Source organism: Pelodiscus sinensis, chromosome 17 (genome assembly GCF_049634645.1).
Source record: "Pelodiscus sinensis isolate JC-2024 chromosome 17, ASM4963464v1, whole genome shotgun sequence".
In the NCBI taxonomy this organism is placed as follows: domain Eukaryota; kingdom Metazoa; phylum Chordata; order Testudines; family Trionychidae; genus Pelodiscus; species Pelodiscus sinensis.
This window is the reverse complement of record NC_134727.1, coordinates 16,127,252-16,155,224: the sequence shown is the minus strand read 5'-3', so window position 1 is coordinate 16,155,224 and position 27,973 is coordinate 16,127,252. Positions and strand designations below refer to the sequence as shown.

General features: G+C 45.9%; 1 protein-coding gene and 1 pseudogene across 2 annotated transcripts in view; both read left to right on the top strand.

The window, feature by feature from the left end:
- The window catches only part of PPARGC1B (PPARG coactivator 1 beta), a 103,413-nt gene extending 96,064 nt beyond the window's left edge, over window positions 1–7,349 (top strand). For both annotated transcript variants that reach the window (XM_025178968.2, XM_006138100.4), the window contains 2 exons: window positions 290–435; window positions 2,282–7,349. In XM_025178968.2, coding sequence (XP_025034753.2) covers window positions 290–435; window positions 2,282–2,385 — 250 coding nt within the window. In that variant the 3' untranslated portion in view covers window positions 2,386–7,349. The remainder of the gene's footprint in view (window positions 1–289; window positions 436–2,281) is intronic.
- A 725-nt stretch (window positions 7,350–8,074) lies between these two features.
- On the top strand, window positions 8,075–19,510 carry LOC142818774 (tripartite motif-containing protein 12A-like; annotated as a pseudogene).
- Window positions 19,511–27,973: the final 8,463 nt, after the last annotated feature.

Here is a 27,973-nt window from a genome sequence, read left to right as displayed (position 1 = left end):
GCCCATGCCAGGCAAAGCAGCAGGAATGCTCTTCGAACCTCTCGGATGTAGGGTGCTCGTCCAGCTGACTCATCCTCATCTTTGAGAGGGAAGAATGGGGATGGCCTCGAAACAGCCCAATCCCCTGGGCATACATCACATCCCAGTGCACACAGGGGTAAGCAGAGCTGTCTGTAAATTCCCTGTGGGGATGTGGAGCCAGTAGAACTGAGATACCCCTTAGGAGATAAGACTCATCATGTCCATCTCCCTGCTTAATCACCTCTGACTCTTCTCTTTGGCTGCCCAGGGGGGATAAATATGGTTTCATCACCTACCAGTGTTCGGAGCACGCCGCCTTATCGCTGAAGAACGGCGCCTCACTGAGGAAGAGGAATGAGCCCTCGTTCCAGCTGAGCTATGGTGGCAACGTGTGGACCAGATACACTGACTTGGGTGAGAGAACAGGCAGGCCCCACTGATGAGCCAGGCTCCCATTTCCTGAGGGCAGAGAGGGCACGTCTACACAGCAGGGCGAAAGCCGAAATAGGCTACACAACTTGAGCTACATCGATTGCATCGCTTAAATCTCAGTAACTCATTTCGGCTTTTGGCGCTGTCTACACAGCAGCGAGCCTGAGGTAGAGCACTCTTCCTCTGGCTTCCCTTACTCCTCGTCCAATGGGGATTACAGGAGTCAGAGTAAGAAGCCCTCCAGCTTGACATTTCGACATGTCGAAATAACTTCCTGTAGCATGGGCATGAACTATGTTATTTCGGACTGTGGGGACCTAGCTAGAGAGTTTTATGGCCCTCTGTGTATGCTGAGGCCCAGACCTCTCAAACGGGGCATTGTAGCTTGTCAGCTCAGTGTCCCACAGTAACGTCAGCCAGGAGACACCTGCCTTGTCCATGAAACACTTGGATCTGGATTCATTGTCCCAGTCAGGCTGCTCCTTAACAGGAATTTCTTCTAATAATGTGCCATAGGGGAGTGGCTTAATTGCTACAGCTGGGAGGTGCAGCAGCAATGGGTAATAACTGAACATCAGGAAGCAACAAGGAAAGTGCAGGGCTGCAAGCACACCTCTCCTGCGCTAGCCAGTAAGATGTGCTCAGTCTTCAGAGCAGAGGAGACAAGGTTCTGCACAATCCACACTCCAGCTGCTCCTGCCGAATGATACAGAGCTCCAGGCTACGGATGTTAAATTGCAGTTAATTTACTAGTTGAGTAGTTGATGGAATTTCCATTGACTACTCGACTAGTTGATAGGCATATCTGCATTCCTCCTGTGAAATGTACAAGAGCCCCCACTGGGTCTCTTGTACATTTCAAAGGAGGAATGTGGAACACCACATGCAGCCCAGGGCAGCGGGAAGTCCTGCTGGCTCCGAGCTGCACGCGGGCGTGCCATCTTTGAAATGTACAAGAAGGGGCTCTTGTGCATTTCAAAGCAAAAGCTGACTTTGGGCTCCATGTTGTGCAGCCAGTTTGAAATGCCGTGCGGAGCCCGGGATCAGATGGGGACTCCCTAGATGACTGCAGGTGCCACCAGCATTTCCCCAGAACCCAGGGTCAGCTGGGGACTCCCCAGCTGGTCTTGGGTTCCGCAGAAATGCCCCCAGAAAATGAGGAACACAGAGTAGCTATTTGTAAAAATCTGGATGTGCGTGACTAGCTCAGGTCACACAGGAATGCTGTGGCAGAGGCAGGGATACAATTCAGTTCTAGGTCAGCATTAATCTGCTTTAATCATAAAAACATCCAGTTTCTTCCTTCAGTCCCCGACCTCATTCACTGCACACCTTCTTTCTGTACCAAGTGAGGCAGGAGTTCTGGGGGACAGAGGTATTTCTTCGAGTGCTTGCTCATGTCCAGTCCACAGTAGGTGTGAGTGCTCCTAGGGAACCCATAGAGGAGTGCCTTTCACAGACCTTGCAGTGGCACCTCTCTGATGTGGTATAAGGGGCGCTGTGTGCTCCCACTACGCTCAGTTCCTTTTCTTGCCACCAGTGACAGTGCATCAGAACAGCTCTGCTCCAGCCTCATCTGTTGCTTCTCCCCATTAGTCTTATCTTAGCTGCTCCATGCCTCAGTTTCCCCATTTGTTAAATGGGGAAGTACCTGCCTTACAGGGGAGAGTGCCGATTAATTATTCACTTATGTGATGTGCTTTGTAAGTTTTAAGTACTATTAAGTGGCTACACAGTTCTTCAAAGAGAAGCAGGATTCAGTGTTTTGCAGTCCTAGCTGATGTCCTGCACCCCTGACTAGCTCATACTCTGTCTCTGCCTTTAACAGATTCCAATACGGAGGAGTCATCCCCGGCTCCCTTGAAAAGCAAGTATGAGACCATGGATTTTGACAGCTTGCTGCAGGAGGCCCAGCGAAGCCTGCATCGATAACAGCCTTAACCTTGGAGGAACACCTCAATACCTCAGTCAAGGCACTTCCAATATGTTTACGTTTTCAAAGAAATGATTAAGTATATGAAAAAAGCGCGAGAGAGATAGACTGCTGTCCCTTTAAATTGATGTTTACATTGAACAAAGCTGCTTCTGTCTGTGAGTCCCCATGGTGTTGATGTTCCACTGCCACACGTTAGTATCCTTGCTTCTGACTGGTTGTTTTGGAGTGACCCTGTAAGCCTTCAGTTCCCTCCTTCCACCTTCCCTGGGTTCCCCACCATCCACCCACGCTCCAGTAGTGGAGGTGCAGCTGTGTTCACCATAACATTTTTTGTCTGTAGTGCGTGATGATAAAACTGTTAATTGTGAATAGAATCAGGATTATAAACTAATTTTTAATAGAAGAAAAAAGTATATACTTAAAATGTATTTATGGCTCAGATGTACTGTAATTCAGATTTATTGTATCGCTTCCTTGATTTTTAACTATGCACTGTAATGAGGCATTAGCCACTCAGCAGATGGGGGTCAGTCTGAGGGGGCACCTTGGATTAAGCACTGCACCAGAGTTGGCCTCCTCAGCTGTGAAGTGAGCCAGTCCAGGAGAACTGGAACAGGACAGGGTTAGTGTTTGGCACTTGTAAAAGCCATTCTTCCTGCTTGTGTGGCTGGAAGTCCTGGGCCTTCAGCTCTCAATCTCGAGCTGCCTGAGGCTGAACATGCTGGAACGTGATGGCTTGGCCCTGGCTGGTTTGGAAATGGCACTGTGGTACAGTGGTGCGGTACTGTGGGATCAGGGAAAGGGTGTAGCATTAGAAAACTATCAAATTAGGCACTGTGGGAGTTAATCTCTGCAGGCCCTGTTGGCGGTAGAATCAGGCACCATTCAGTGAAGCTACTGTCCAGCCTTAGAGCCTGGAAGAGTGAGCGCTAAAAGACCAAGAAGAGCCATCTTCCGAAGGAGCATGCCAAGGGTTCGTCCCGATACACATCGGGCACACTGGTCCTGCAGTACCTGAGGGTCACATCTCCACTTAACTTCTGTGTGATACTGCTAGGCTCTCCCTCCGCTGGCTGGCTCAGCTGGAGCAAAGTCACTTGCTAGGTGCATCGTGCATAGCTGCTTCCACAATGTGCAGGGGAACTGGGTGAGAAAATTCCCCTTTCACTCAGACTGGCAGCTAAATTGAACACCTGTGCCCCATGCAGTGTGCCGCCCTGCCTTTGAGTGGTGTCTGATAAGCCATAGACCTAAGCAGTCCCACTAGGTAGTTAGCAAACCCGATCTCCCTATTGGCCCCTTGTGGCTATCAATGTCTCTCTCCATTTCCGCAGGCCAAGCTCCTGACTGGCAGAGCGCTGGCGCTGGAGACACTGCAGCCCTGCTGTGAGCATTGCCTGTTGCTGTCACCCCAGTGCCGGCTGAGCAGCACTAACTCTGGCCTGTCTCGTGCTGGTCCCCAGAAAGCCCCAAACACAGGGTCCTTACAAAGACAGTCAGAGGTGCTGGGTTTAAGGCGCACAATTGGTATGGCCAACAGCAGCACCATAGAATGGACCTGCAAACTTGAAAGCCATTCCACGTCTGGGCAGGGGAGAAACTGGGCACTCAGAGGAAAAAACAGTGAAGAGACAGTGTTTAACAGTGGGGACCAAACAACCCGGCTGACGTCACAAACTGCCCCCATGTTTTCAGTTTGTTTTTCACACATGGTGAGACCACAGGGATTGAGCCATCCCCTGTAGATAGAATAATAGCCTTAAATTCTGCCAATAGAATTAGATTCCCTTACGGTCTCCCCTAGTACATGGCACTAACATATTGTAATGGTGTTACTTCCTTATACAGGATATGCATAACCAAAAACTCAGTCATCACACAGGACTGGATTCTAAGATCCTAATTCATGATGAATTGTACCATGCTGCATAGACACCAGCAGTACCACTTGTGATGTGAGGAACTATCCAAAGAGGGAAGGGTGCTGGAATTTGGCTCTGTGTCACCAGACTATTATTTGATTTCTCATGTTTTCTCATGTGGAGCTCAGGGTTCTAAAAACTTTCAGTTACATGGTAATTACCTATGAGCTACCAGTGAATTGAACTACACTTCCCAAAACCTTCATTAATGGGTTGATTGCTGAGCACTTACATGATATATTCCTTACGCAATTTCATCTTGTTCAAGAGTAGTTACTTAATTGTGTCCCTACTGTAAAATAGGGTCATGAGCTTCTCCTCTGCTCCTCATCCCAATCTAAATTACACAAGTAACTCTGGCCTAGACTGAGCGTCTGCTATTGGCAATCGCCTCATTGTAGCTTTGCCTTTTTCTGTCCTAGTATTTCCTCACAACAATGATGTTTACATGTGATTGCTATAGAGCTTACTGTAGACTGTATATAGCGACACATTTAGGGTGGGTAGTACTGTCCTGTGCTGTGCTGATGTTTTTCAGAAAATGATTAATCAAAACCAGTAAGTGTAATTCTTCCATCTCCTTGCTCAAAACAAGGATGGATCAAAGCTCCCAATGCTGGCTTTGGTCAGAGATGGAAAATGCATCAAACGTTAAGAATGTGAAAGGGTTGAATGTTCTAAGAACTTCCTGGGCCCTCGCTTGTTTCACAAACTTTGATTTCAGTACACCCAGTTTTAAACCTCATATTGCTTTGATGAGACTGGAGTTCCCGTGTTGGCCATTGGCCAATGACAATTACGGAATTTCAGCATATCAAGTGAGATAATACTCTTGAAGAGCAAGGAAGCTCCCATGATGCACAGAGCCAATCAGTACTGCAATCCTAGGATAGGAAGAGATGCAATAAGTGATCTTCATGTTGCCTGAAGCCTATAAACTATTTTTGCAAGAAACATCTCCAGGACTTATGCAATATGCACTCAGGTGCACAAACGTACACACCTATGGTTAAGACCGAGGCTGGGCAATGAGCTCCTGTTGGTGCCACTGTACACAGTGTACACATACACAGTGAATCCAGTGATGCTGAATGTAAAGCCGGAGGGGGCTGTGGTTTGGAATGTATGCAGCTTATGCTGGTTAACTCAGACCTGTACCTGTGGCTTCTCTTAGTAGCTGCCAGGGCTGGGTGTTCATCCTGAGATGCAAAGCCATGAATATTCACTTTGTTTATGTCACTCATGCTAGATCTCGTGCAAAAATTATAGCCTCTCAGCTTAGGGGATTTTTTAAGTCCCCCTTGGCTTGCAGTGCTACAATCTGCAGCAGGAGACTCTAGGGGAGGAGTCACATGGCACAGAGCACTGGCTGGGAATGACTCTGCGAATGGAGTGTGGATCCTTACCTGGCCTTGGGAGGGCAGAGCCCAGCCACAATCGAAGAGTGGAGTTTGATTCCTAGTATGCTGCAGATCCAGGCTCAGTCCAGAGAGGTGCTGAAGTCACCCAGATTTGAGGGAACCTCTTTAGCTTGAAGGACTGGGTCCTACATTTGGGCAAGGGTTATTCTGAGAACGTGTTGTCCCCTTGAGAGGAGGCAAACGGCAGTCAGAAGGGAACAGCTTTAAGTCCCATGGAGCCTGCTCTGAATGGAGAGGGAGAGAGTCCCTGGGGGTCTGACAACATTCTCCTGAGCAGAGTCATAGCAGGGAGGTGAGGGCGCATTCACCGGTGCCCCTCCTCCTGTACAGAGTGGTACAGTGCACACCAGCCAAGGAAGGGACTCCTCCCTGGCAGTGCCCAACCTGCTCTGGGCACAGTCCCACATTTTAAAAGGATATTCTCCCACTTTAACCCACGTTTCAGGGTCTATGTATCTCTCCCCACAAACCCAGTAATAACTACAGTGCCAGCAATAATGCTAGCCATAATGCCAACAAGCGGAAGAAGCCATGCAGCTCTGAGGCAAGCAGGGATTTATATAAGGAAAGAATTTAGTTTCTGGATTAGGATGGGAGTAAAAATGGTGTGTTATAATAGGTAATCAGCAAGGGGCATTTATTTTTTTAATTATAGATACATATAGATGTATATATATGTACACACAAAGAAAAATCCCTTGATGGTTTCCTTTTGCTATACGGCACAAAACCTGATCTGAAGAGTAAATGATAAAGCCCATGTCACCTGTCTTCATCCATTGACCCATTACATCTCATTGTTTTGCATGGGATGCAGTTCTCTGGCAAAATCTAATGTATTCCCATGAGTCCTCAAACTGATGATTGTTTCTGAATGTCTGGACTGGTGAGGGACAGCTGGGGAATGCAGGGTTTTAGAGCTGATAGTGCCCATGGAAAATATTTATCCCCAGTTCCTTCTAAGTGCAACTTTGAGCTGTATTACCTGCACAAAGCCACAGCTCAGATCCTTAGGTTGCAGTGTTAGCATTAGATTTCTGTACTGGCCCACGTAAAGATGATTTACAGGACCAGCTTTATTTTTGTGTGTGTGTGTGTGTGTGTGTGTGTGTGTGTGTGTGTGTGTGTGTGTGTGTGTGTGTGTGTGTGTGTGTGTGTGTGTGTGTGTGTGTGTGTGTGTGTGTGTGGAGGGGGAAGGGCTGCATTAATTTTCCTTTTGGAAATCTGTTGAATTCTTAATATATCATTCTCTGTAGCTGAGCCTTTAAATCCTTTTGTTCTTGACATGATAGTCCATCCTTGACAATCTTGAGTAATACAGAACCAAATAAAGCTTTTGGGTTTCCATTGCTCTTCCTATGTAGATTCTGTAATCAGGTGTGGCTTAGAAAGTCTACTTGTAATACACCAGGTGGTGCTGCAAGGGGCATTATTTATCCGAGAACTGAACAAAGTTAATTTAATAATTGGGTGGATGTATGTGTGTGTATGTGTGAGCGAGAGAAAGATTAAATTGATGCATTTCTTGAGAAAGGTGTAAGAATTTCACCTAAAAAGGGGCACATCTCCTTTGTTGTTTATAATAAAAGCTTAAATTCTACTTTTTTTTTTAAAGGACACTGCTAATAACTCTAAGGGTTCAGTTCTGCCATCCTTGCTCATACTGAGTAAATAATGCCTTACTCTTAGAGTAAGTAGAAAGCAGAATTGATCCCTTTGTGATTAGGAATCAAATTTTTAGTTGGCTGCATTTTTTTTTGTTTTAAATTGGTAGAGGTTTTTTATATTTCACTTAATTTCTCTCCCAGTTATGTTCCGTTGTGTCCTTATTTATATAATATACTTTAACCTTAAAGATGGCATGAATTCTTATGCCTTTCCTTTATTATTGTTTTTAAAAAGAGATTTATTTCTAGTGTGATTTAACTGTCTAAACGAGAGAACGTTTTCTTGTATTTTTACATTGTCAGATTCTATAGTTTCATAGATAATTTAACCAAATCGCTCAATGTATTATCTATATCTATCTGGTGGGTATAAAAGTTCTATTTTAAATTGTGTAAATACTTCAGAACTGGCTTCTTTTTCCAGACTCCCCCTGCTGTGGAGTTACTTGTTTACATCACAAAGACTGTAGAATCTCTACGCTCATGTACTGTAAATAGTGAAGTGATCTGCCTATAAATAAACTATAACAAATACACTATAAAGTAAAGAAAATCTCTTTGGTGATAATGCTTCAATTTATTAGTACAAACACATTTATACATGTTTAGGAAGGAGGTAGCTTCTGTGGCAAAGAAATGCTTTCCTCCACTCTGAGGCTTTCAATGAGTACAAAGCAAAATATATGTCCTTCCACAAATAGGTTTTTCCCATGGCCATCCACTCATTTTAGGATTTGAGTATTTGCAGTTAAAGTAAGTGATACAGATAATTCCTTTCACTTGGTTTTGCCATTGGAAGGAATTGTATATTCTGCCAAGAGTGGTTCTTTGTGGAGTCGACTGGTTTTTGTGGCTTATTACCTTTTGTTGCACTCCTTTAAAGTGGGGGTTTAAACTAATTTAGTTATGAACCAGGGCAAGCCACTGTGTAAGAGTTCCTTATTTCAGATTAGCTGAATCTATTTTATTTGCTGCTTTAAGCTACATCAAAATAAGCCATGCTAGATCTGAGTGTGGCCTTTTACTGGTTTAAGACACCTTGGCAGCGTTCACAGCACAGATGCCCTGCTGCTGCTTGTTCCATGGGCTTTGATTGGTCAGGATGTCACATGAACACATTTCACTACCACGAGATTATCTATGATTTCGTAAGAAACAGTTGAACATGCCAGTAACAGGATAGAGAATAACCCCCTCCCCAACAAAGACTCCAGCTGGTGCATGTGTTTTTGCACTAATAGAGGGGAAAGGGAAATGTCACAATAAGAATGGGAAATACCTGGAGCTTATGCAATATTTAATATTCACATTAACCTCATTTTCTACACACTCACAGCACTGTGAACCAGGAGTAGCCCCGTGAAGTCAATGCAGCTGGAACCAGTGTGAGGTCAGGATCAGACCCTTTATGACTAAGTGTAACCCACATTCCTAGTGTGGTTCTCTGTCCCATGCACTGGCACTTAGACCACTTACAGCAAGAGATAAGAACAAGAGAGCCCTACAGCTTAAGCTGAGAGCTAGCTGGCTTAGTAGCTCAAGGTATAGATGCTCTTATACTAAGCTCCCAGGGTCCCAAGTTCAAATCCATATAGTGGCAGTTACATAAGCACCTGGCCTGCATGTATGCTGTGGAGTCTTCCTGACTCCCATGAGTGTATGGTGTTGCTCTACTTTCAGGCCTGCAGCACTGGACCTGCCCATGCTGCCTTCAATGCAGTTATCTCTGTGAAGAAAACCCCTGTCCCATAAGAGGCTGTATAGGACACCAAAACTTCTCAGGGCAGGCCTGCTCATAAGCCTTCCTCTGCAACAGTGTGAGCAAGCAACTGGACCTTCTGGATAGCTGATGTTCTTTTGGACCAAGAGGGCTGGCATCATATGCACACACTTAAGCATCCCAAGGGAAAAATAGGAATTGATCAACCACCTCCAGCCACAGTGTGTCCATGGGGATTGGCTACCGATCAGCTGTTTAGCAGGGCCCCTGGTTTGGCCCCCGATCAATACTAAAAGCTTTTCCATCTCTACATGGTTTCTCACATCTTTTCTGGGTTTTTCAACAGTGCATGAACTCAACTGTTTAGAAACCACCAGCAATCCTGTGGCACCTTAAAGACTTACAAATATTATAGCATAAGTTTTTGTGGGTAAAATCCACTTAACCAGATGAGTTGGAGTGGAAATTACAGAATCCAGACTATATAGAACAGCAAAAAATAGTTACCTGTTAATTGTAGGACCTATGTTAATGATGCTGAGTCAGGCTGGATATATCCCATTCATAGCTTTTGATGTGTAAATGTGAATATCAAAGGCAGGGGAAATTGTCTTTGTAGTATGTTAACCAGTTAATATCTGTGTTCAAGCCCAAGTTGTGAGTGTCAAATTTGTAAACGAATTCCAGTTTAGCAGTCTCCATCTGTAATTGAGTGATAAAATTCCTTTGTAGAAGAATGGTTAATTTTAAATTATTGTGGGGCACACATAGAATCCTGAAGGGCCACATGTGACCCATGGCTGGGCACTGGAGAGCTGCCTCAATAGACTTGTGAAGGAGCTCTTCTTTTATCTCCTCAGCCCTCTCATTTTCCCTGCAGTCTTGCATGCAGAAAGACAAGAATCATAGGGCTGAAAGAGACCTGAGGAGATCAAGTCCAGCCACCTGCCCAAAGTAAAACCAACCAATCCCAACTAAATCATCCCAGCCAGAGCTTTGTCAAGCTGAGACTTAAAAACCTCTAGGGATGGAGATTCCACCACCTCCATAGGTAACCCATCCCAGTACTTTCCCACCTGCCTAGTGAAATAGTTTTTCCTAATAGCCAACCTAAACTTCTCCCACTATAACTTTGGGCTAAATGAAATAAAGAACATTGCATGCTCAGGCCAGCCAGGCCTCGCTCGGGAAAAGTTACTCTTCCTCTAGTGCAGGTTATTTTTAGTCTGCTTTTCTCTTTGCACAATGAAGACTTCTGCTGTGTGTGTTTTCAAACACACCTCACTTATACCTCCACGTCCCATCAGCCCTGTTAGTCACATTCAGCAGTGTCAGAGAGAGACAATAAAACAGCACAACTGACATAAAGAAAAAGGCCAATGTGTTTGCTTGGGGGAGGAGCAGGAGCCAGAGAACACAGAGCTCAGAGGGCGGGTTGCTTTGGATGGCCTGTAAGGGTAGAGGGGAGGTCCTTACAGACTTTGGGCTGGTTTTGCTCTTGTCTTCCTGTCTGCATGAGTCTGTAGTTGGTAACTTGGCCCTACACCCAGAAGCTTCCTGATTAGTTTCAATTCTTGCAGGCTGACTAGTGTGCTGTCTCTGAAGCCATGGCAGAGGCAGAGGAAGAATTCCCAAGCACCTGCTGATCTGGCAGATGAGCTCAAATGCCCAATCTGTCTGGTCTTCTACAGTAACTCTGTCTCCCTGAGCTGCCATCACAGCTTCTGCAAGGAGTGCATTCAAAAAATCCAGGGTGCCCAGCAGCAAGCCAAGGCCACCTACTCCTGCCTTATCTGCAGAGTCCATCTGGGGCCCTTTCTGAAGCTGTATAAGAGCTTCCAGCTCAGCAGCACAAGGGAGAGGTTCCTGGCCACCTCTTCCATGGGAAAGCAGGGGAAGGAGAAGATGATCCCCTGTGATTGCTGCCTGGAGCAGCCTCAAAGAGCAGCAAAAACCTTTCTGACTTGTGAGGTCGCTCTGTGTCTGAACAAACATGATGCCAAGGCTGTACAGAAGAACCACATCCTGTTAGAACCCAGGGACCACAACTCCCTGCAGGAGAGGAAGCATGGCGAGCTGCTGGAGACAGCACTGCTGCAAAGATGACTTGGTCTTAGTCCACATGATGTGCTCTACCACAGGCTCCCACAAGGGCCATCGATCATCACCCTGAAGGAGGAGTATGACAAGGAGCTAGTAGGGGGCTTTCTGCATCTCTGCTTTATGGGCACCAATTCCAATGGGGATCTTTCTGTACTGTCCCTTACAGAGCTAGGTCATTCAGGACAGGAGGTCTCAGAGGAGTGGTGACTCATAAACTGGTCTCAGTGTTCACCCCTAAAAGTGAGACAACTAGTATCCTAGGGGTGGGGATTGCCCTTGATTGATCCTTTGTAATGCTGTGTCAGACTCAAAGGCAGGAGGTAGACTTCAGTTCAAGCAATTTGTAAAGATCAGTCCACTGCAGGCCCACATGGACACTGCAGGAGTGCAGGGAAAGTCCTGCAGTGACGCACACTGAATATTGAAGCTGTGATACATTTAGCTGCCTTCCAGGACATGGCTGCATGCCAGTCTAGTGTGCAGTCGATTCACAGCTTGGTGTGCTGTGCCATAATTCGCAGTGCAGATCAGTTCTTAGATAGGTTCTTAGACAGATATCCATGATTGCTACGTATGTTCGGATCCTGCAAATATTCGCCTGTTCGCCTGAAGTTACATACATGCACAAGTGGTTGCAGGGTCAGGTATTAACTGATAAGCTAAACTTGTACAACTTCTCTTTTTAACCTGCCTAATGAATATGGGACTGTCCATTTGTTCTGTGTTTGTACCGCACCTCGCACAATGGGTTGTGGTCTGTAAGCAGGGCTCCTGCGTGCTTTGATAACACAAATTATCTAATCTATCTAGCTAGCGAGCTGTGGTAAAATTAAAATTAGTTCTGACTTGGGATTCCAAGAATGTTTCCATTTTTTCAACTGATCCATGGCCTCACATCTTACAAGGAAGATTGGTGGGAGGCAAGAAGCACACAACCTATTCTATGACTCACTTGAAACAAATGGGTGCACATATGCTGTGAGAGAGGATCTATAAAAGAGTCACTTGTTCATTTCACTATCTCTATGAAAGTGCCTTTCTCTTATGAAAGCATCAGTGTTACTTTCCCGTTATAATCTTAATGCTGTTTTTCCTTTAAGTAGGTTGTTCTCTCTCAAACTGTGAAACTGATGTAGGAAAACAAAAGTGTCATGATTAAAACCTTCAGGAGAGTGAGAATCAGCTCCAGGTTTGACCCTGGGTTAGTCAAAGCATCTTTCGTCGATGACTTGTAAGAAAACAATGATGGCATCTCTGATCACTGTTCTCTAGCAATCCCTCCTGACTGATCAAGCTGTGAAGAGTTCAGAATAATAATAAATAATAAACCTGTAGCAATAATACCTCAGTATGGGGCCCTACAGTCCCTAACAGTCATGTGACTGCAACTTAAAAAACAACAATCATTAATGCGTAGAAAAATGGCAGAGGAACAGAATGTTTGTTTGCATTCCATCATGTCTGTCTCACAGATCTCAGAATACACTGGGACTGAATGTGTCACCTTAATTCACATTCATGAATTTACTCATGTAAGTCGTTCCACTGAAGAAATCGATAATTAATTTTCACAAAGCTCCCACTGTCAGTTAGCTGATTTTTATTATACTTATGCCCATTTTACAAATGAACTAACTAAAGAACAGAGCAGCCTTAGGCAAAAGCATACAACCAGTCAGGTCTAGAACCTATCAGTCTGTCTCCCAGCTCCTTTGCCAAATTACTACACACAGCCTCTAAGGGCAGCCACTGGAGCTTATTAACTCATAACTGAGTTCTCCAGAGGTGAGCACAGGGACTCAAGTGATGCTTTGTCACGTGCATGCAGCCTTGTGTAATGTGTCGGCATGCTTTTGAGTTGGGGTTACTTGACTCATTTGGCTCTGTTTGGGGTCTCAATACTCTCCCAGCATTGGCTGGGTTGCCAGTTCTGCTTGAGGATGGTCATAATAGTGCTGTTCATGCCTCCTGTTGCAAGTTGCACAGGTGGTTAGTGGGTTTCTTAATGATACACCTATGTGCTATGGTTGTAAGTACAAAAAAACTAATAATCACTGGAGTGAGATCACAGACTTCTTGGGGTGCCGTGAGGTGATCAAAAGTCCCCTTGAGGGTCACATTATGATTTGACTTTAACATTGCTTTGGGATTTTAAATGGCACCATTGCACCTTGTAAGGATTGTGACTTGAATTTTTTTCTTTTTTGTTTTCTGTTCATGCCACTTCCAAAGCCATCCCAGAAAGGGTGCTTTTATATCAGGATAAGAGTATCTACATGGAGAACATAACTATAACAGCACAATTATATCAATGCAGTGGTGTCAGTACATCTTGTGTCAGTAGAGAAGCCCTGACAGGGTATGAATTGTAGCACAGTGCTCTGCATGGACAGTGCACCTTACACACCTCATATTACATAAGAACATAACAACGGCCGTACTGGGTCAGACCAAATGTCCATCTAGCCCAGTATCCTGTCTACTGACAGTGGCCAGCACCAAGTGCCCCAGAGAGGGTGGACCGAAGACAATGATCAAGCGATTTGTCTCCTGCCATCCCTCTCCAGCCTCGGACAATCAGAGGCCAATGACACCATTTTATCCCCTGGCTAATAGCCTTTTATGGACCTAACCTCCATGAAATTAGCTAGCTTCTCTTTAAACTCTATTATAGTCCTAGCCTTCACAGCCTCCTCTGGCAAGGAGTTCCACAGGTTGACTACATGCTTTGTGAAGAAGAACTTTCTTTTATTAGTTTTAAACCTGCTCCCCATTAATTTCATTTGGTGTCCTCTAGTTCTTCTATTTAGGGAACTAATAAATAACTTTTCTTTATCGGCCCTCTGCACACTGCTCATGATTTTATATACCTCTATCATATCCCCCCTCAGTCTCCTCTTTTCTAAACTGAAAAGTCCCAGTCTCTTTAACCTCTCCTCATATGGCACCCATTCCATATCCCTAATCATTTTAGTTGCCCTTTTCTGAACCCTTTCCAAGGCCAAAATATCTTTTTTGAGGTGAGGAGACCACATCTGTACACAGTATTCAAGATGTGGGCGTACCATAGCTTTATACAGGGGCAGTAAGATATTCTGGGTCTTATTTTCTATCCTTTTCCTAATAATTCCTAGCATCCTATTTGCCTTTTTGACTGCCGCTGCACAGTGCGTGGAAGTTTTCAGAGAACTGTCCACGATAACTCCAAGATCTCATTCCTGATTTGTCGTAGCCAAATTAGCCCCCATCATACTGTACGTATAGTTGAGGTTATTTTTCCCGATGTGCATTACTTTACACTTATCCACATTAAATTTCATTTGCCATTTTGTTGCCCAATAACTCAGTTTGTTAAGATCCTCTTGGAGTCCCTCACAGTCTGCTTCTGTCTGGACTATCCTAAACAGTTTTGTATCATCTGCAAACTTTACTACCTTACTGCTTACCTCTTTCTCGAGATCATTTATGAATAAGTTGAAAAGGATTGGTCCCAGGACTGACCCTTCGGGTACACCACTAGTTACTAGTTACCCCTCTCCAATCTGAAAATTTACCATTTATTCCTACCCTTTGTTTCCTGTCTTTTAACCAGTTCTCAATCCAAGAAAGGACCTTCCCTCTTATCCCATGGCCATGTAATTTACGCAAGAGCCATTGGTGAGGGACCTTGTCAAAGGCTTTCTGAAGATCCAAGTATACTATATCTACTGGATCCCCCTTGTCCACATGTTTGTTAACCCCTTCAAATAACTCTAACAGATTAGTAAGACAGGATTTCCCTTTACAGAAACTATGTTGACTTTTGTCCACATAATAGAAAGACTAGAGGACACCATAATAGAAGGACTAGAGGACACCAAATGAAAGGAATGGGTAGCAGGCTTCAAACTAATAACAGAAAGTTCTTCTTCACAAAGCAAATAGTCAACCTGTGGAACTCCTTGCTGCAGGAGGCTGTGAACGCTAGAACTAGAACAGAGTTTAAAGAGAAGTTAGATAAATTCATGGAGGCTGGGTCCATGGAGTGGTATTAGCCAGGGGGTAGAAATGGTGTCCCTGGCCTCTGTTTGTGGAAGGCTGGAGATGGATGGCACAAGACAAATGGCTTGGTCATTGTTTTGGTCCATCCCCTCCAGGGTCCCTAGTGTTGGCTGCTGTTGGCAGACAAGCTACTGGGCTAGATGGACCTTTGGTCTGACCCAGTACGGACATTCTAAGCTCAGGGCTCAGGGTCTGGGGTCTCACTGGACCACCCTGATTTTCATGCAAACCTGCTCCTGGGTGGCCAGGCTGGCAGCTCTCCTGCCCTAGACGGCCACTTTCCTGTGCCTAGTGCGGAGGTCGTGGATGAGGTTCACGATGTCCGCACTAGACTAGGTGGGTGCCCGCCTCTTGCGGACCCGGGCAGGCTCCTGGGAGCCTCCAGCCTGGTCCCGGGAAGAGGCGGAGGGCTGGGTGGCAGCGGGTGGCTGGCTCGTGCTGTGCCGTGCCAGGTGCAGGGTCTGCTGGCTGGGTGCTGGCAGGCTTGCACCTGGCACGGGCACCGTAGCCAGCCCGTGCCCCTTTAAGGGCTCCGGGGCCGGGAGGGGGGCAGACGAGTTTCCCTGGTGGTGCCCAGAGTGGCCACCAGGGAAAGCTGGGGAGGGCTAGCTCCCACTAGTTCGAATTAAGTGGCTACACAGCCTTTAATTCGAACTGCTTAATTCGAACTAGGCTTAGTCCTCGTAGAATGAGGTTTACCTAGTTCAAATTAAGCGCTCCGCTAGTTTGAATTAAATTCAAACTAGCAGTTTGTATGTGTAGCACCTATCAAAGTTAATTCGAACTAACTTTTGTTAGTTCGAATTAACTTTGTAGTGTAGACATACCCCCTTTTTTAAATTAAATGCTAGGGTGCTGGACTGCTGAGGTGGTCTTCCCACCACAGGAATGTTGAATGTTATTATATTATGGTCACTATTCCCAAGCGGTCCTGTAACGGTTATATCCTGGACCTGATCCTGCACTCCACTCAGGACTAAATCGAGAATTGCCTCTCCCCTTGTGGGTTCCTGCACCAGCTGCTCCAAGAAGCAGTCATTTAAGCCATTGAGAAATTTTACCTCCGCTTCTCTTCCTGAGGTGACATGTATCCAGTCAATATGGGGGTAATTAAAATCCCCCATTATTATAGAGTTCTTTATTTTGGTAGCCTCTCTAATCTCCCTTAGCATTTCAATGTCAGTATCGCTGTCCTGGTCAGAAGGTCGGTAATATATCCCTACTGCTAATTTCTTATTATTGGAGCATGGAATTACTATCCATAGCGATTCTATTGAACATGTTTATTCACTTAATATTTTTATTTCATTTGATTCTACATTATCTTTCACATACAGTGCCACTCCACCTCCCACCCAGCCTGCTCATATTACACAGATGTATCTAAAATCAAAATCTAGCCCTGCGAAGTTTAACCTGGAAGTTAACAGTTTAATGTTTTCATTCATCACAGTGGTGATTACACAGCTTAGTAACAATAATATTTAGTAAAGTTTGCAGAAAAGGTGGCCCTATTTTTCATCAGTTTCAAAATATGAATGTTTCCACCCAGAGGTTATCAATAATACTCCATAATGTTACCAGTAATAACTGTGAGAGCAATCGTAACAAAGTATTAAACAAGTGTTCAGTATGTCGTCAAAGTGCTCTCCTTTCTGTACATTCTCTGCTAATTACTACATGCCTGCCTAACTTTATAATTCCTAATTGGTGATCATTGATTAAATGACTGTCTGGGTATGCTAGGATTAATAATCAGGGTTTCAGCACTGATAGCGTGGAAGTGTTAGCACAGCAACTGGATCAGGCAGCACTTACAGATGTGAGGAGGTAAACGCAGTAGTACATCTCAAACCTAGATTCACTGTGCTGGTGGTGCACAGGAAGTAAGTTTCCCAAGCTGGTAACAGACAGCGTAGGACTGGTCTGTAGTGGATGATGGCTACCTCTTATCAAGGATTGCGAAGCAACTCCCTGATTGATGTCATCTGCCATGGTGCACTGTCCTCTCAGCCCCTCTCCTCAACCAGGTTCCAGCTGCCCCAGCTTTCCAAATCTCACCCTTCATCAGAGCTTAGGGGACCACCCCATTCGTTTGCCCACTGAAACCCTATCTTCAAATCTACCTCTGATACTGGGACCAAGACCCGAGTGCCCCTAAGCTGCATGGCCACGTGACCACACAGCTTCCCATTAAGCCCTGCACAGGGACTCAGGGCTGCAATGGGGAGAGATTTCCCTGTTGCACATGAATAGTGGGGAGGAGCCCCTTGCCTCTGGCCCCAGCTCAGAGCTGCTACGGCTGATGGAAAGAGGCCCCTCCTTGTAGGGAGCTGCCCAGGTAATCCCGAGTGGTCCACCTTGAGCCTCACCCAGCCCTGACCCCTTCCTGATAAAGAGGCAGCAGTGTGGGGTGGCAGCAGCCCCTGTCTGGGGACAGAGGTCTGAGCTCCCGGACCCAGCACAAGCCAGAACTGAGCCAGGCTGCCTGCCCACCCAGCTCCTAAAACACTTTGGCTACGTCTACACTGTCAGCTTCTTGCGCAAGAACTTGCTGGGTGTCTGCACTGCACGCATATTCTTGTGCAAGTAAGTTTACAGTCTAGTGTCAGAAAACAGGGCTTCTTCCAGAAGAGTTATTATTCTCCCCACAAGGAATAAGCCCTCTTGCACAAGAGAGCAGTGTAGAAAGGCAACATGGATTTCTTGCGCAAGAAACCCCTATGGCTAACATGGCCATCAGAGCTTTCTTGTGCAAAAGAACATCCACACTGCCATAAATGCTCTTGCGCAAAAGCACATCTCTTGTGCAAAAGCACATGCTAGTGTAGACGCACTCTTGTGGAAGACTTTTTGTGCAAGAACTCTTCTGCAAAACAGTTCTTGTGCAAGAAGCTGCCAGTGTAGACGTAGCCAAAATTTAATTGAAGATCCACAGCAGGGGTAGGTCCTACACCTGACTCAAGCCAGGACTGAACCAGGTTGCTGGCCAGCCTGGTAAAAAATTTACTAGCAAATGGGGTGGGGAGGGAAATGCATGTAGTCTATAGTCTTTTGCTTATCAGTTGATTGGTTAATTAACTACACTATTACATCCCGGCTGTGTCTAGACTGGCCAGTTTTTCCGGAAAATCAGCCGCTTTTCCGGAAAAACTTGCCAGCTGTCTACATTGGCCGCTTGAATTTCCACAAAAGCACTGACTTCCTACTGTAAGAAATCAGTGCTTCTTGCGGAAATACTATGCTGTTCCCGTACAGGCAAAAGTCCTTTTGCGCAAAACTTTTGTGCAAAAGGGCCAGTGTAGACAGCTCAGATTTGTTTTCCGTAAAAAAGCCCCTATTGCGAAAATGGCGATTGGAGCTTTTTTGCGGAAAAGCGTCCGTGCCAACCTAGATGCTCTTTTCTGAAAATGCTTTTAACAGAAACTTTTCCGTTAAAAGCATTTCCGGAAAATCATGCCAGTCTAGACGTAGCCCCCTAGTGTGGAGTGTCTCATGCCTAGGAGTACCAACTTTAGGGCAGACTAACATAAAGCAGGGCAGATACCCTACACTGGTTATATGTACTATAATTAGATTTCACTAACCCAGTAACAAATGTGAACTCCTGAAGCACTATAACAGTCTTACCATGGAGTCACAGATGACCTTGGAGTCCCATGGGGTTGTCCAGTCTATAGTGCCATATAGTCAAGCGATAAATAGCCACTTACACCAAAGATCACAAAATATTCAGGCTTCTCCCAGAAGAGATCAGTGATTCACCCTCAGGTAAATTTGTACCTCAGATCTCACACCAAAGACAAAGCCTATAGCCAATCCGATAGGTAACTAACTAAGAATTTCTTTATTAGGAAAAAGAAATGAGAATTATTTACAGGTTAAAGCAGGCATCATTTACACAATTATGAGGTAGTCTATGGTTCAAAAAGGTGGCAGAGTTGTAGTCATCTGTCAGCACTCAATGCTTTTTAGGGCTAAGCCAGATTGACCCTGTGGATCTCTGCTTTTATTTCACCGTGAGTCCAAAAAGCAAAGGGATGAAGAATTTTCATGTCCGTTATCTTTATTGCCTTGTTCCAGAGTTCAAGTTGATGGGACCAACTTCCTTGCACATAGCACCTTTATGGGTGTGAGAGGGCTATTAGCCTAGTCTTTGAATCATTATTTGATAAGCCTCCATGATAGGTTGGAAAACCACTCCTCCTGCCTGAGTTCACAAGTTCAGAGCAGGCAGTTTTACAGTTATAGAGCAAACCTTACATATTACCTTGTTAGAGAGACCAGGTGGGTGAGGTAATATCATTCATTTGGCCAACTTCTGTTAGTGAGAGGTACAAAACTTGTCTCTCTCACCTACAGAAGTTGGTCAAATGAAAGGTATTTCCTCACCCACCTTATTTCTAACATCATGGGCCCAAAAGAATACTGCACACATATTATCTTATAGCATGGGATGCAGACATTCTGTATTGTGCCACTCCATGAGATCCTCCTGCCAGAGGAAATATAAAGGATGGTCCTTGAAATCTGCGCCAGGCTGGCACCTGCTACAGTCTGTAGCATCTGCTACAATACAGAGGAGAGATCCTGGGCCTTAGGTCTGATGGAAGGACCCCTTCTGCTTCAGGGCTCAGTCCAGCTCCCACGATGCAGATTCCCACCAATGATAACAGGAATTGCATGAAGCCTGTAAGAATCAGGCCTACTTACCAGATTGCCACTAAATAATAATGTGAGTGAGAATATAGGCTCAGATTTCAAGAAGTGTCTATGTATTTGTACGTGCAAAATTATTACTATAGGTGCCTTGTCTCCTTCAGTGTTTGTACTGCAGTGAACGAGGCAGGGCTGCTATCTTCCCTCATTCAGTGAGCACTTCTCAGTGGCTGAGGCATATCTCCTCCCTCCTCATTACACAGCTAAGAGCCAGCCATGTGGCCGTGTGACACAGCCATCTATCCTTTAGCTACTCCCAGAGAATCATAGAATACTAGAACTGGAAAGGCCCTTGAGAGAACTATTTTTCTCTCTCCTCCTTGTAACAACCTTTTAGATCCTTGAAAACTGCTATCATGTCCCCTCTTCAGCTCCCCTTTTCTAAACTAAACAAGCCCAGTTCTTTCAGTCTTCCCTCAATGTTTTCTAGACATTTACTCATTTTTGTTGCTCTTCCCTAAACCTTCTCCAAATCTTTCCTGAAATGTTTCACCCAGAACGAGATACAATACTCCAGCTGAGGCCTAATCAATGCATAGTGAAAGAATAACTTCTCATGGCTTGTGGCACCTTATAGACTAACTAAAGTGTAGGAGCATAAGCTGTCGTGGGCAAAGACCCACTTCGTCAGATGCACGACATGCATCTGACGAAGTGGGTCTTTGCCCACGAAAGCTTATGCTCCTACACTTCAGTTAGTCTATAATGTGCCACAGGACTCCTCGCCGCTTTTGCAGATTCAGACTAACACGGCTACCCCTCTGATACTTCTCATGGCTTGCTTATAATGCTCCTGTTAATGCATCCCAGAATGTTTGCTTTTTCTCAACAGTGTCACATTGCTGATGAGGGTAGATTGATTTAAATTACCCTAAGAAACCATTGATTTAAATCAAGCTACTCTATGTTTAGAGTGCACTTGATTTTGGAGTAAGCCCTCCTGAACTCACTGGGGGTACGTCTACACTACAGCGCTAATTCGAACTAACTTAGTTCGAATTAGTTAATTCGAACTAAGCTAATTTGAACTAACGCGTCTAGAACTAAAAACTAGTTCGAATTAGCGTTTTGCTAATTCGAACTAGCATGTCCACATTGAGTGGACCCTGAACAGGGCTTAAGGATGGCCGGAAGCTGTGCCGGCAGGGCATCAGAGGAGGACTTAGAGCGTGGAGATGCTGTCTCAGGCTAGCCGAGGGCTGCGCTTAAAGGGACCAGACCCCCACCCCGGACAGACAGTTCTCAGGGGTGCCCCACTTGAAAACCAGTCCTGGCTTGGAGTGCCCGGAGTGCCCACACTGGGCACATCACACCACTCGGCAATCAGCCCGGCTGCACTTGCCGCAGGCTGCCATCTGGGGAGAGGGGGAAATTGGGGGGCTGCAGGAGAGCTTCCACCCCCAGAAGCCCGCAGAGCCAGCCCAGTCCTCCCCATCGGGGGCTCGTACCCCATTCCCCCCTCACCTCCTTCCACTTACCCTTCCCTAGCCCCTTTTCTTGATGTACAAAATAAAGGACAATTGTGGTCAAAAATGGAATCTGTCTTTATTGAACAAAACTGGGGGAGACTGGGAAAAGGAGGTGGGAGAGGGAAAGAGAAAGGCTGGGAGAGGGGAGGGCAACTAACATGATCAGGGGTTGGGAACAGGTCCCAGATGAAGACAGGCTACAGAGACTGGGACTTCTCAGCTTAGAAAAGAGGAGATGGAGGGGGGACAGGATAGAGGTCTCTAAAAGCAGGGGTTGGGTGGAGAGGGTGCATACAGAAAAGTTCTTCATGAGTTCCCATAAAGAAGGACTAGAGGACACCAAAGGAAAGGAATGGGTAGCAGGCTTGAAACTAGTAAGAGCAAGTTGTTCTTGACAAAGCAAATAGTTAACCTGTGGAACTCCTTGCTGCAGGAGGCTGTGAAGGCTACAACTAGAACAGAGTTTAAAGGGAAGTGAGATCAAGTCATGGAGGTTGGGTCCATGGAGTGCTATTAGCCAGGGGGTAGGAGTGGTGTCCCTGCCCAAGGATTGTGGAAGGCTGGAGAGGGATAGCACGAGACAAATGGCTTGGTCACTGTCTCCGGTCCATCCTCTCCAGGGTCCTTAGGGTTGGCCGCTGTCGGCAGACAGGCTACTGGGCTAGATGGACCTTTGGTCTGACCCAGGACGGCCATTGTAAGCTCAGGGCTCAGGGTCAGGGGTCTCAGTAGACCCCCTTGATTTTCATGCACACCTGATCCTGGGTGGCCAGGCTGGCAGCTCTCCTGCTCTAGCCGGCCACTTTCCTGTGCCTAGTGCGGAGGACGTGGACGAGGTCCACGATGTCCGCACTAGCACAGGAAGGTGCCCGCCTCTTGCGGTCCCGGGCAAGCTCCCGGGAGCCGCCAGCCTGGTCCCGGGAAGAGGGGGTGGGCTGGGGGACATCGGGTGGGTGGCTCTGTGCCGTGCCAGGTGCAGGGTCTGCTGGCTGGGTGCTGGCAGGCTTGCACCTGGCACGGGCACCGTAGCCAGCCCGTGCCCCTTTAAGAGGTCCGGGGCCGGGAGGGGGGGATACGAGTTTCCCTGGTGTTGGCCAGAGTGGCCACCAGGGAAAGCTGGGGAGGGCTAGCCTCCCACTAGTTCGAATTAAGGGGCTACACACCCCTTAATTCGAACTAGCTAGTTCGAACTGGGGTTAATCCTCGTAAAATGAGGTTTTCCTAGTTCGAACTAAGCGCTCAGCTAGTTAGATTTAAATTCAAACTAGCGGAGCGCTAGTGTAGCGCCTATGAATGTTAGTTCGAACTAACTTTTGTTAGTTCGAACTAACATTGTAGTGTAGACATACCCTGGCACTTCTGTCTTTTGAGAAAACATGCACAAGATGGAGTTCTCTTGGGCTACATCTACACTACAGTGCAATTTTGGATACCACCCCCGTTGGGCCTTAACCCCCCCTTCCCTGCCTCCGGATTCTGTGCCACAAAGGCCAGCGGTTAACCCCTTCCCCCAAACACTGCCCCACATCCCAATGAACTCTGCACGGCTCGAGTTGGGGAGCTAATCCCTCCCGCCCCTTGAGGTGTCACAAAGGGGAGGTCCAGCAGTATTTGGAGCATCTGCCAACCCACTGGTGCTGTTTCCTTGCTGGTTAGGTTGCCCATTAGCGGGAAGGGGCAGGATGTGCATAGAGAGAGGGGGGGATAGAGTGTATGTGGAGATAGGGGGATGATGAGGGCGAGGTGGATAGAGGAATGGAAGCGATGGGCAGTGTGGGTATGGGGAAGGGTTAGGGAAGGATAGGTGGGTGTAGGAATGGAGGAAGGAAAGGGGATAGGGATAGGCAGTTGGGAAGAAGGAGAGATTAGGGAGGATGGGTGGGTGTAGGGATGGAGGTAGGGGGTGGGAGTGGGGGTGGGGGTAGGGATGGAAGGAGTGGGGTGGTCTGTGAGCTATGGAGCTCTGGGCTCTGGTTCTTCCCTGCACCCCGTTCCTCCCTCCCCACAGCAGTGCATGAACTTCTCCACAAGACAAATCCAGTGCAGAGTCTTGGGGTTTCCTTCTCTTCTCCCTCCCCCGCAGGAAGCCGGCATTGGCGGTGTAATCTTGTGTAGGTGGGGGGGTTCGAGGCTGGAGCGCCAGGCAGGTGGCAGCCTGAGTGCAGGCCAGGTGGAGGCGGGTTTCCCCGCAGGGTCCTGGAGCATTGGGGCCCCAGAGCACAGTGAGGAGCCACTGTAGCCACCCCTGCTTCACCCTGGCTCAGCCCCAGCCCTGCTCCAGTGGCCAGAGAGGGGGCAAAAGACTGGTGCTGCGACCGGGGGAGCAGGGGCAAGAGGCTGGGGGGGAGCTGAGAGGCTGGGTCTGGTGTGGCCCTGGTCCTCTCCAGCAGCCAGGGTGGGGGAGCTGAGCCTTTCTACCCCCAGAGACAGGGGGGTTCATGAGCATAGCGAGCAAGCGGCACCGCCCCCTAGTGTAATATAAAGTAAGAAAATGACAGTGGCAACTGGCAACTGGAGATTTCTCTTACTGCAGCTTTCTGCGTTGAATTGTATTCTTCGTTTCAGTCTTCACCGAGAAGTTTGATGCTGACGGGATGCCTAATATAGTGAATGCTAGTGGGAATGGGGTAGGTTTAGAAGCTGAAATAAAAAAAGAACACGTTAAAAATTACTTAGAAAAGTGAGATGTCTGCAAGTCACTAGGGCCTGATGAAGTTCGTCCTAGAGTACTCAAGGAGCTGATAGAGGAAGTATCTGAGCCTTTAGCTATCATCTTTGAAAAGTCATGGAAATCGGGAGAGATTCCAGAAGATTGGAAAAGGGCAAATATAGTGCCCATCTATAAAAAGGGAAATGAGAATAACCCAGGACACTACAAACCAGTCAGCTTAACTTCTGTGCCAGGAAAGTTAATGGAGCAGGAAATTAAGGAATTCATCTGCAGAGGATTAGAAGAAAATAAGGTGATAGATAATGGCCAGCATGGATTTATAAAGAACAAATCACGTCAAACCAAGGGCTATGTCTACACTGGTGGCTCCTTGCGCAAGAACTTCTTGTGCAAGGGTTCTTGTGCAAGGAGTCCTGCGCAAGAACACGTCCATACTGCCATGTGTGAGATGTGCTTTTGCACAAGAGTGCCCATGGCAGTGTGGATGCACGGCAGGGATTCTTGCCTAATAAAACTCTATAGCTAAAATAGCTTTCTTCTGCAAGAGAGCATCCACATTTGTGCTTCTTGCGCAAGAGCTACGCTCTTTTCTTACAAGTGGAAGGTGTCTTGGCAAGAGCTCTTGCGCAAGAGAGCTTACACTTATAAGAAAAGAGCATAGCTCTTGCGCAAGAAGCTGTCTCTTACCATATGGTACTGTACATCTTGCACAGGAGCGGGTGGGCAGTGTGAATTCACTGCGTATTATTGCGCAAGAACAGGCGTTCTTGCGCAAGAAGCCGCACGTGTAGACATAGCCAATTTGATAGCTTTATTTGATAGAATAACAAGTCTTGTGGATAAGGGAGAAGCGGTGGACATGACATACATAGACTTTAGTAAGGCATTTGATATGGTCTTACATGACCTTATCAATAAACTACGGAAATACAACTTAGATGGGCCTACTATAAGGCGGGTGCATAACTGGCTGGATAACTGTTCTCAGAGAGTAGTTATTAACTGGAAGGGCATAACAAGTGGTGTTCTGCAGGGGTCTGTTTTGGGACCGATTATCTTCAATATCTCCATCAACAATTTAGATGATGGTATAGAGAGAACACTTATTAAGTCTGAAGATGATACCAAGCTGGGAGGGGTTGCCATTGTTTTGGAGGATAGGATCATAATTCTAAATGATCTAGACAAACTGGAGAAATGGTCTGAGGTAAATAGGATGAAGTTTAATAAGGAGAAATGCAAAGTGCTCCACTTAGGAAGGAACAATCAGTTTCACACATACAGAATGGGAAGCGACTGTCTAGGAAGGAGAACTGCAGAAAGAGATTTAGGGGTCATAGTGGATCAAAAGCTAAATATGAGTCAGTAGTGTGACACTGTTGCTAAAAAATGGGATGCATTAACAGGAGTGTTGTGAGCAAGACACAAGAAGTCATTCTTATGCTCTATTCTGCATTTATTAGGCCTCAGTTGGAGTATCGTGTCCAGTTCTTGGCACCACATTTCAAGAAAGATGTAGAGAAATTGAAGAAGGTTCAGAGAAGAGCAACAAAAATGATTAAAGGTCTAGAAGACATGAGCTGTGAGGCAAAGCTGAAGGAATTGGTTTTGTTTAGTTTGGAAAAGTGAAGACCAAGAGGGGACATTATAGTGGTTTTAAGGGTGTCACAGGAAGGAGGGGGGAAAATTGTTCTCCTTGGCCTCTGAGGATAGGACAAGAAGCAATGGGCTTAAACTGCAGGAAGGGACATTTTAGTTGGACATTAGGAAAAACTTCCTAACTGTCAGGGTGGTTAAACACTGGAATAAATTGCATAGGGAGGTTGTGGAATCTCCATCACTGGAGATATTTAAGAGCAGGTTAGACAGACACCTGTCAGGGATGGTCTAGATGGTGCTTGGTCCTGCCATGGGGTCAGGGGACTGGACTTGTATAAATTACATGGCCATGGGATAAGAGGGAAGGTCCTTTCATGGATTGACAACTGGTTAAAAGACAGGAAACAAAGGGTAGGAATAAATGGTAAATTTTTAGAATGGAGAGGGGTAATTATTGGTGTCCCCCAAGGGTCAGTCCTAGGACCAATACTATTCAACTTATTCATAAATGATCTGGAGAAAGGGGCAAGCAGTGAGGTAGTAAAGTTTGTGGATGGTACTAAACTGTTCAAGATAGTCAAGACAGAAGCAGACTGTGAAGAACTTCAAAAAGATCTCACAAAACTAAGTGATTGGGCAAGAAAATGGCAAATGAAGTTTAATGTGGATAAGTGTAAAGAAATGCACGTTGGAAAAAATAATCCCAACTATACATATAGTATGATGGGGCCTAATTTGGCTACGACAAAATCAGGAAAGAGATCTTGGAGTTAAAATGTCCACACAGTGTGCTGCGGCAGTCAAAAAGGCAAATAGAATGTTAGGAATTATTAAGAAAGGGATAGAAAATAAGACACAGAATATCTTACCATAAAACAATGGTACGCCCACATCTTGAGTACTGTGTACAGATATGGTCTCCTCACCTCAGAAAAGATATTTTGGCCTTGCAAAGGGTCAGAAAAGGGCAACTAAAATGATTAGGGGTTTGGAACAGGTTCCTTATGAAAAAAGGCTAAAGCGACTGGGACGTTTCAGTTTGGAACAGAGGAGACTGAGGGGGGATATGATAGAGGTCTATAAAATCATGAGTGGTGTGGAGAGGGTGAATAAAGAAAAGTTATTAATTAAGTCCATAATATAAGGACTAGAGGACACCAAGGGTTAGAGGACACCAAGGGTATATCTAGACTACATGGCTCCGTCGGCGGAGCCATGTAAATGAGTTTACTAGACATAGGAAAATGAAGCGGCAATTTGGCGGCACGAGGCATAACGGATCAGTCGACAAGGGCTTCCATTGTCAACCGCAGAGCGTCCAGACTACCGCACTGTGACGCCAAACAGCTGATTGGCACAGTGCGGTGGCCATTTTGATGTAAATGAAGCGGCGATCATTTTCCTATGTCTAGTAAACTAGACATGTCTAGACAGAGCCATGTAATCTAGACATACCCCAAATGAAATTAATGGATAGCAGGTTTAAAACTAATAAGCAAAAGTTCTTCTTCACACAGCGCATAGTCAACCTGTGGAACTCCTTGCCAGAGGAGGCTGTGAAGGCTAGAACTATAAAAGAGTTTAAAGAGAAGCTAAATAAATTCATGGAGGTTAGGTCCATAAAAGGCTATTAGCCAGGGGGTAGGAATGGTGTCCCTGGCCTCTGTTTGTCAGAGGCTGGAAATGGATGGCACGAGACAAATCGCTTGATCATTGTCTTCGGTCCACCCCCTCTAAGGCACTTGTTGCTGGCCACTGTCGGCAGACAGACTACTGGGCTAGATGGACCTTTGGTCTGACCCAGTATGGCCATTCTTATGTTCTTATGACTTGATAATCTCTCGAGGTCCCTTCCAGTTCTAGCATTCTGTGATTCTATGATTCTGTGAATACATGAGTGATAGATTTTAAACCTAGTTAACTAATTAAACAAGGCATAAGGATTAGCTAAGTGAACTTCTTTTCTAGCAACATCCAACATAGTAATCAGCTTGGGAATTTACTTGTCAAATCATACTTCTACTAAAAAGCATGGAGAGAGTCTTGAAGAATGATGTATTGCAAAGTAAATTATTTAAGTTACTAACCAGTTGAGCCACTCAGCCTTTTCCACATCTTCATCCATATAATTTTCTTCCAAAAAGCAGTTTTCCTTATGACATTTCATTCTTGCTAGTAGGCCCTGCATCACCTTCTTGCGCTGCTTACACTAGATTTGTTTTCCTTTTTTACCCAGGCAATGAATTTTTTCA